Source organism: Carcharhinus amblyrhynchos, chromosome 5, assembly GCF_965287045.1.
Source record: "Carcharhinus amblyrhynchos chromosome 5, sCarAmb.v2.hapA, whole genome shotgun sequence".
Taxonomy (NCBI): Eukaryota; Metazoa; Chordata; class Chondrichthyes; order Carcharhiniformes; family Carcharhinidae; genus Carcharhinus; species Carcharhinus amblyrhynchos.
The window spans coordinates 127,567,674-127,577,600 of record NC_137328.1 but is presented as its reverse complement, the minus strand read 5'-3'; the positions used below and the strand labels follow the sequence as shown (position 1 = coordinate 127,577,600).

Genomic DNA, 9,927 nt, shown 5'->3' with positions numbered 1-9,927 from the left:
TGTTTCAAAGTAATTAACATTTGCAGGTGAACACTTTGGCTAATTCCTTGAGTAAATAATTGAGTTAAATATTGTTTTTTACAGATCTCCTATTCTAACCAATGTACTTCCCAAGATCTCAAATTTTGCAACTTCTTGCCTCTCTCACTTTGTATCCCTCTACCTTCAGACTTTTAAGTCATGTTCGCCTTCACCTGATGAATGCTGGGTGATTTAACTTGCCTTCACTATTTCCAGACTTCAATTTGTCCTTCACTGATGGCCTGGACCCCTCACCTGGGTGTCTGAATAAAAGACCCAAAATAAAACGTTGAAATCTATTGTTTAAACAATGTAAAACTCTTTAAAAAGGGTGAAAATCATCATCAATACTTGAATGTTAGATGCATCAAGAATAAAAAAGGAAACTTACCATCAACAAAACTGCAAGCATTTTCTGTTGCATTTATATTTATTTCACAAAATTAACAAATTTAAATTGAACAAGAAGCATTTAAAGCGAAATTTGGTTGTACAGAACTTCAGTATTGCTGAAAAGCATTGCTTGGCCATTAACTGCCAGTCACCTGGTGCATTCTCTTCGGCAACACCCCTATCAATCAGAGTCGAGTTGGCAATCAATCAGCACTTTCTGCTCATACAGTATAAATTGTTGATTTCTCCTTATATTCTTGCAAAGTGTCCTGATGAATGCAAGGCAAAAAACTTCGACAAGCCTCTTTTTCAATAAAACTCAAAATGCATTCTTTTTCTGTTTCACAGAAGTGACTTTTTTATATTATATTTTTGGAGTATTGTGAGCAGTTTTGGGCCCCATATCTAGGCAAGGATATGCTGGCCTTGGGAAAGGTCCAGGGGAGAGTCAGGAGAATGATCCCTGGAATTAAGAGCTTGTCGTATGAGGAACGGTTGAGGACTTGGGGTCTGTACTCATTAGAGTTCAGAAGGATGAAGAGAGATCTTATTGAAACTTACAGGATACTGTGAGACCTGGACGTGGAGAGGATGTTTCCACTAGTAGGAAAAACTAGAACAGAGGGCATAACCTCAGGCTAAAAGGACGCTCCTTTAAAACAGAGATGAGGAGGAATTTCTTCAGCCAGAGAGTGGTGAATCTGTGGAACTCTTTGCCACAGAAGGCTGTGGAGGCCGGGTCACTGAGTGTCTTTAAGACAGAGATAGATAGGTTCTTGACTAATAAGGGTTCAGGGGTTATGGGGAAAAGGCAGGAGAATGGGGGATGAGAAAAATATCAGCCATGATTGAATGGCGGAGCAGACTCAATGGGCTGAGTGGCCTAATTCTGCTCCTACGGTCTCATAATCTTATGGGCTCCTATGGTCTTCTGAAATTTTATAACTGTTTAAAGCTTTCTTTTGTTTTGCAGAAGTTTGCAACAATTGTCACTTAATCAGTTTTAAAGCTGTAACAATGGCATAATAATATCTAAGATACATTTGGGGTAAACTTGTATATTCATTTGCATGTCATTTCACTAAAGTATAGAAGTGTCATGAAGGCTCTCCAAACAATAAATGCCATAACAAAATTTAATGGTAGCTTCCACACATTTCATGCACACAGCCTTCAACAGGCCAAAGCATGTTCAGTGGCCCTTCAGTCCACGTAATTCCCCTGTGCACTGAAATGCTGTGTTCTGCCAGGTTTATACTCTAAAAGCTGTGTTGTGTTAGTATGTTGTATTGAAGAGCTGTGTTACACAAGTTTATGTCATTCTGTACTGTGACCAAACAAAAGTTGAATGATTGAATTAAAGTTTGACTATCTGTTTCTGAATGACAAAGCAGAAACATTGAACAATACAAATTTATTCAGCAACTTTTAGTTCTCTGTAAATACCACAACCAAATGATAAACATCTTTGTAACAGTTTCCAAGGAACACTGCCTCCTCAATAGTCAGTTTTTAAATATATTTTTGTGACTCCTTTTTTTACTGGGTTGGAATATTGAAAAGTCAGAATTGCACAGATCAGTTGACTTGTTCCGATTTGCTGCAGTTCTTCATCTTGCACTTACATGAAACTGGTTCAGTAATTGTGAGGATTCTAGTTTTGCCATTGCTACAGAACAAGGTGACGTTGGTAGATTTGGTGATCTGAGGCAGGCAGGAGCTGCAGCTGGTCACACTGCGGACCATGACTGGGTTGTACCTTCTGATTGAGGAACATTCCCCTGTACACACATTGGTCGCTACCTGTGAATGTGAGCAACAACAAAGCTGAGGCCTGAAACTTTGTAAAGTCAGAAAGTCTCTGGGCCGGAGCTAAAATGCTCCTGAAACCCAGAATCTGGAAGTTTCATCCCCAAAGCAAATCAATGGCAGATGCAGTATAATTTGGATAAGTGTGAGGTATTCACTTTGGAAGCAAAAACAAAGTGGCAGATGACTACGTGGATGACTGTAAATTGGGGGAGGGGATGTGCAGTGGAACCTGGGTACTCTTGTGCACCAGTTACTGAAGATAAGCATGCAGGTGCAGCAGGCGGTGAAGAAGGCAAATGGTATGTTTAATTGCGAGCAGTTTTAGAACATAGAACATTACAGCGCAGAACAGGCCCTTCGGCCCATGATGTTGTGCCGACCAATTAAGAAAAAAGCAATGACCCTCTAACCTAAACCAATCCCTTTCCATCCATAAACCTATCCACGGACCTCTTAAACGCCCCCAAACTAGGCGCATTTACAACTGCAGCAGGCAGGGCATTCCATTCCCCCACCCCCCTCTGGGTAAAGAACCTACCTCTGACATCCGTCCTATAACTACCACCCCTTAATTTAAAGCTATGCCCCCTCGTGCTAGCTTTCTCCATCCGAGGAAAAAGGCTATCACTGTCCACCCTATCTAAACCTCTAATCATCTTGTATGTTTCAATAAGTTCTCCTCTTAGCCGCCTTCTTTTTGAGTACAAAGAACAAAGAAAATTACAGCACAGGAACAGGCCCTTCACCCCTCCACGTCTGCACCAACCATACTGTCTGACTGAACCTACCCTTCCAGGGACCATATCCCTCGATCCGCATCCTATTCATGTATTTGTCCAGACACCCCTTAAATCTCACTTTCGTATCTGCTTCCACTACCTCCCCTGGCAGCGAGTTCCAGGCACCCACCACCCTCTGTGTAAAAACTTGCCTCGTACATCTCCTTTAAACCTTGTCCATCACACCTTAAACCTATGTCCCCTAGTAAATGACTCTTCCACCCTGGGAAAAAGCTTCTGACTATCCACTCTGTCCATGCCTCTCATAATCTTACAGACTTCTATCAGGTCTCCTCTCAACCTCCGTCGCTCCAGTGAGAACAAACCAAGTTTCTCCAACCTCTCCTCATAGCTAATGCCCTCCATACCAGGCAACATCCTGGTAAATCTTTTCTGTACCCTCTCCAAAGCCTCCACATCCTTCTGGTAGTGTGACAACCAGAATTGAACACTATATTCCAAGTGTGGCCTAACTAAGGTTCTATAAAGCAGCAACACGACTTGCCCATTTTTAAATTCAATACCTCGGTCGATGAAGGCAAGCATGCCGTATGCCTTCTTGACTACCTTCTCCACCTGCATTGCCAGTTTCAGTGACCTGTGTACCTGTGCACCCAGAACCCTTTGCCTATCAATACTTTTAAAGGGTTCTGCCATTTACTGTATATTTCCTATCTGTATTAGACCTTCCAAAATGCATTACCTCACATTTGTCTGGATTAAACTCCATCTGCCATCTCTCCGCCCAAGTCTCCAACCGATCTATGTTCTGCTATATCCTCTGATGGTCCTCATCGCTATCCACAAATCCACCAACCTTTGTGTCATCCGCAAACTTCCTAACCAATCCAGTTACATTTTCCTCCAAATCATTTATATATATTACAAACAGCAAAGGTCCCAGCACTGATCCCTGAGGAACGCCACTTGTCACAGTCCTCCATTCAGAAACATACCCTTCCACTGCTACCCTCTGTCTTCTTTGACTGAGTCAGTCTTGTATCCACCTTGCCAGCTCACCTCTGATCCCATGCGACTTTACCTTCTGCACCAGTCTGCCTTGAGGGACCTTGTCAAAGGCCTTACTGAAGTCCATGTAAACAACATTCACTGCCCTGCCCTCGTCAATCATCTTCATCACATCCTCGAAAAACTCGATCAAGTTCGTGAGACACGACCTCCCCTTAACAAAACCATGTTGCCTCTTACTAATATGTCCACTTATTTCCAAGTGGGAATAAATCCTGTCTCGAAGAATCCTCTCCAATAATTTCCCTACCACTGACGTAAGGGTCACCAGCCTGTAATTACCTGAATTATTTTTGCTACCCTTCTTAAACAAAGGAACAACATTGGCTAATCTCCAATCCTCTGGGACATCCCCTGTAGTCATGATGTGGAGATGCCGGTGTTGGATTGGGGTAAGCACAGTAAGAAGTCTTAGAACACTAGGTTAAAGTCCAACAGGTTCATTTGGTAGCAAAAGCCACTAGCTTTCGGAGCGCTGCTCCTTCGTCAGGTAAGTGGAAGTTCTGTTCACAAACAGGGCATATAAGGATACAAACTCAATTGTCTCTTTCAGTATTCTGGGGTATATCCCATCAGGCCCTAGGGACTTGTCTACCTTAATGTTTCTCAAGAACCCCAATACCACCTCCTTTTTGATCTCAACATGACTCAAACTTCTTTCCCAGACTCATCATCCACCAAGTCCTTCTCTTTGGTGAGTACTGACGCAAAGTACTCATTTAATACCTTGCCCATTTCCTCTGGCTCCATGCATAGATTCCTGACCCTGTCCTTTGGTAGGTCAACCTTCTCCCTGGCTACCCTCTTGCTCTTTATACATATATAGAAAGGCTTGGGATTTTCCTTAATCCTGCTGGCCAATGCTTTTACGTGACCCCTTTTAGCCCTTCTTACTTCTTGCTTTCCTTATACAGGGGCAAGGATGTGATGTTGCAATTATACAGGACCTTGGTGAAGGCATACCAGGAGTGTTGTGTGCAGTTTTGGTCTTCTTATCTGAGGAAGGATGTTCTTGCTCTCGAAGGAATGCAGCGAAAGTTTACCAGGCTGATTCTGGGGATGGCGGGACTGATGTATGAGGAGAGGTCGACTAGGTTAGGATTGTTTTCGCTGGAGTTCAGACAAATGATGTGCGGGTTAGGTTGATTGGCCATGCTAAGAAACTGCCCCTTAGTGTCCTGGGGTGTGTAGGTTAGAGGGATTAGTGAGTATAATATGTAGGGATATGGGGGTAGGGCCTGGGTGGGATTGTGTTCAGTGCAGACTCGATGGGCCGAAGGGCCTCTTTCTGCACTGTAGGGTTTCTATGAAATGATGGAGGATCTCATAGAGACTTATAAAATTCTACCAGGACTAAATAGGGTAGATGCAGAGAGGATATTCCCGGTGGCGGAGGAGTCCAGAATGAAGGTTCACAATCTGAGGATTCAGGGTAGATCATTTAGGATGGAAGTGAGGAGACATTTCTTCTCCCAAAGAGTGGTGAGCCTTGGAATTCATTAGCACAGGAAGTAGTTGATGTCAAAACATTGAATATATTCAAGAGGCGGCTGGATGTCGCACTTGGGGTGAATGGGATCAAAGGTTATGGGGAGAAAGCAGGATTAGACTATTGAGTTGGATGATCAGCCTCGATCGTGATGAATGGCAGAGCAGACTCAAAGGGCCAGATGGCCTCCTCCTGCTCCTATCCTCTATTTTCTATAAGTGATTTTTATCATCAGTATTTTCAAAACATGACTTGAGGGCTTTAGACATTTGAATAAAAGTTCCAAAAATACCAGAGAGGTCAGCTACCCTTTGAAAGAGGTCAGGTATCCTTTAAGAAGAGGCCACCTACTCTGTGGAGAGGTCCAGGTACCCCTTTGTAATTGTTAGGGCAGACATGACCTTGAATAAAAAGTGAATACATCTTTGGGACTGAAATTAGAATTTCAATATGATTAGCCGACCCAGGGTGGTATTCTCCGGGCCCACCAGTGTCTCCCTCTCCACACCCTGCCTACCAGAGGGGTTCCTTCCAGTGACGCTTATGGCTGCTCCCTACTAATGGAGAGCAGGCATCCTGACCCCGCTGGTGGGGCCAGAGGCCTTTGAAGCCACCCCAAGAGGCTGGAGGCATTGGGCAGTGCAAAGGGCCAGCAGGGCACCCTATGGGTCAGATGCTGGAAGGTGGAAGTAGGCTGAGCAACTTGTTTTGTGGCTGATACAGACATAAGGGGCCAAGCAGTCTCTTTCTGTATTGTAATTGATTCTAACACCAGGACAGTCTCAGGATTAGGGGTTTATCATTTAAGTCTGAGATGAGGAGACATTACTTCATTCAAGGGCTGTGAATCTGAGTAATGTTTGAATATATTTAAGGAGGGGTAGACAGATTTTTGGTCATTCAGGGAATCAATATATATGGGAAGCAGGGAGGAAATGGATGTGAGCTAGAGGATCAGCTTCACTGTGCTGAATGGCTGATGGACGGTCAATTTCTCTTTCTATTTTTTATGTTCTTTTCAGTGCAAAGCCTAACTTTTAATTTCAGTTATTAACTGAAATTAACTTTTTTTTGCTGGAATGGGATCTGATCTCATGCCTTTTGAGCATTTCCCAGGGTAAAATTCAACTATCCTTTACACTCTGCTGCCTCCTTCCAAAATTTGAGACAAAGTTGTGGGGAAGAAGAGGAAAAAATGTGTGCTGTATTACCTGTGTAGAGCAGTTCCCCTCCATCACTATGATATTTTTCACAGTTATACTGCAGCTTGGGATTTTCTGTTGCACTGGAAACAGAAACATAACAATGATTATTCCTTGCAGGAATATTGCCAATTCCACATACTAACAGATTCTACCTGATAGTGGCACAATAGCTGCAGCTCTCACGCGAGGATATGGTGTTTAGTAACTATGGGTTTATTCAATGAGCGACAGGGAGAACTTACCCTGTCACTGAGAAATTTGACTGAGGAGCGGGCAGGAAGAGGTGAAAAGTCACTGAGGTGAAAAGTTAACTCGATTTCTTTTGCCACGGATACTGTTTGAGCTGATCAGCATTTCCAAAATATTTTGTTTTTATTAAAGAACAATCCATTGCATGTAATTTAATAGAGAGAAGACACAGAATAGAATCACAAAATGTTTATATAGAAACCCTGCAGTGCAGAAAGAGCCCATTCGGCCCATTGAGTCTGCACTGACAATAATCCTACCCAGGCCCTATTCCCATCACCCCACATATTTACTCCACTATTTCCTCTAACCTACACATGCCGGGACACCAAACCTAACTCACACATCTTTGGAGTGCAGAAGGAAAGCAGAGCATGTGGAGGAAACCCATGTAGACATGAGGAGAATGTGCAGAATCCACACAGGCAGTGACCTAAGTGGGAATTGAACCCAGGTCCCTGGAACTGTGAGGCAGCAGTGCTAACCATGTGCCACTGTGCCACCCAGAACAGGAATAGGCCATTTGGATAGATATGTCAGTGCTGTTGTTTGCAGAACCTCCTCAATTCATCCCACTTCACCTTCCCCCCGCCCAATCCTGTGACTTTCTTTTTCCTCTTGATACCATTATCCAAGCCATAATGAATTTGTCTCTATGAACTCTAAGGCAGCACATTCCAGATCCCAATCACTCATTGCCTGACAGTTACTAACTGTGAGGTTGGATTTTGTAAATATAAATTAATGGACTTGCTTGAAATGTAACACTAGATGAGGAGGTATGAAACAGTGGGACAAATCAATTTGACAGAATACATAACCAATATTTATGATTTCAAACAGAGGGAAAGGGAAGGCTTGTCCAGTGACCGTACAAATTTATATTAATGGCCTGGGTTCCAGTATTGTTTGGACCTTGGGCCAAATTGGACTGGTTCACAAATTGTTCCCTGTGGTCATGTGCCCTTGAGCTTGCTGGGAAGGAGCAGGACTCATGCAGGGGGTGAGCTGGGGGCCAAGGACACAAGTGAGAAACCTCAACATCTCCAGCCATGGTGCAAGCCTCATGTCAGTGACTTTTTTGCTATCACTGTTCCCCGCCCTGCACTATTGCCATCTCTTTTCCATTGCAGGTCAATCAGTGGGCAAGCCTGGACCATCCTCTCAGACCTTGAACACCACAGACCTGAGCAGCTCCCGGGGAAACATCTCAGAGACAGGCATCATTGAGGCGGTACCGTTGTCACTTGCATCCACCGCCCGTGCAGATACTTGCACCGAGGTGGGAATATTTAGTAGGCAGGGTTCTGGGTCACTCACTGGTGAGAACCTCACAGCTGAAGGTCCACAGCTGGTGGAGACAGGCATATCCCAGGGATCTGGCACTCAGAGGGATGCCAGGGTCCAGGACTCTGTTGAGCCCCAGTCCGATGATGAGCTGCTAGTTCAGACCTCCAAGAGCACCTAGAGTTACAAAGGCAGAATTGCATTAGAAATCAGCATTGCTTCTCAGAATGTAAGGTCAGTGGAAGGAATCACATTGCCTTCTGTCTGAGGAGGTGCTACCATCACACTGACGTAACAGGCCAACACTGCGAGGGTGGCTTCTGCAGTGGACACCCTGGTACAGGACATGCACCCAATGCAGGAAATGTCAGCTCCTTGGTTCAGGCCTGACCTCCATGGCTAAAGGCACGAACTCCATGGTGCAGGGCTTCAACTGCAGGCACGAAGGTCAGTGCCAGAGGACGGTGGGGCTTCTGGATCTCACTTTATCTCATGGAGAAGTCAGGGGCATCTGGGCACCCAAAAGGAACTGTATTGGCATGTACACAGCACAGGGTATTAAACAAAAACAAAGAACAATACAGCACAGAAACAGGCCCTTTGGCCCTTCAAGCCTGAGCCGCTCATGTGCCCAACTAGGCCATTTGTTTGTATCCCTCTATTCTCAGTTCATGTGGCTATCTAGGTAAGTCTTAAACGATCCCAGCATGTCCGCCTCAACCACCTTGCTTGGCAGCGCATTCCAGGCCCCCACCACTGTGTATAATATGTTTCCCTGACATCTGTGTTGAACCTTGCCCCCCTCACCTTGAACTTGTGACCCCTTGTGTTCGTCACCTCCGACCTGAGAGAAAGCTTCCCACTGTTCACCCTATCTATGCCCTTCATAATTTTATACGCCTCTATTAGGTCGCCCCTCATCCTCTGTCTTTCCAGGGAGAACAACCCCAGTTTACCCACTCTCTCCTCATAGCTAAGGCCCTCCATACCAGGCAACATCCTGGTAAACCTTTTCTGCACTCTGTCCAAAGCCTCCACGTCCTTCTGGTAGTGTGGCGACCAGAACTGGATGCAGTACTCCAAATGTGGCCTAACCAACGTTCTATATAGCCGCAACATCACATGCCAACTTTTATACTCCATGCCCTATCCAATAAAGGCAAGAACGCCATATGCCTTCTTCACCACCCTCTCCACCTGTGCTGCCACCTTCAAGGATCTGTGGACTTGCACACCCACGTCCCTCTGTGTGTCTATACTCCCGATGGTTCTGCCATTTATTGTATAACTCCTCCCTACATTAGATCTACCAAAATGCATCACTTTGCATTTATCTGGATTAAATTCCATCTGCCATTTCTCCGCCTAATTTTCCAGCCTATCTATATCCTGCTGTATTCTCCAACAATGTTCATCACTATCCGCAATTCTAGCAATCTTTGTGTCATCCGCAAACTTACTAATCAAACCAGTTATGCCTTCTTCCAAATCATTTATATATATCATGAACAGCAGAGGTCGCAGTACAGAGCCCTGCAGAACACCACTAGTCACAACCGGAAAAAGACCCTTCGACTGCTACCCTCTGTCTTCAATGGCCAAGCCAGTTCTCCACCCATCTAGCTAGCTCTCCTTTTATCCCGTGAGATTTAACCTTTTGCAC

At 44.6% G+C, this 9,927-nt stretch overlaps 1 protein-coding gene across 1 annotated transcript in view; it reads right to left on the bottom strand.

Annotated features, from left to right (window-relative positions):
- Window positions 1–222: 222 nt before the first annotated feature.
- LOC145343524 (mucin-5B-like) overlaps window positions 223–9,927 on the bottom strand; it is a 77,357-nt gene continuing 67,652 nt past the window's right edge. The window contains exons 6-7 of the mRNA XM_080189775.1: window positions 6,735–6,808; window positions 223–284 (exon numbers count right to left, since the gene is read on the bottom strand). Of these exons, the coding sequence (XP_080045901.1) occupies window positions 273–284; window positions 6,735–6,808 (86 nt within the window). The 3' untranslated portion in view covers window positions 223–272. The remainder of the gene's footprint in view (window positions 285–6,734; window positions 6,809–9,927) is intronic.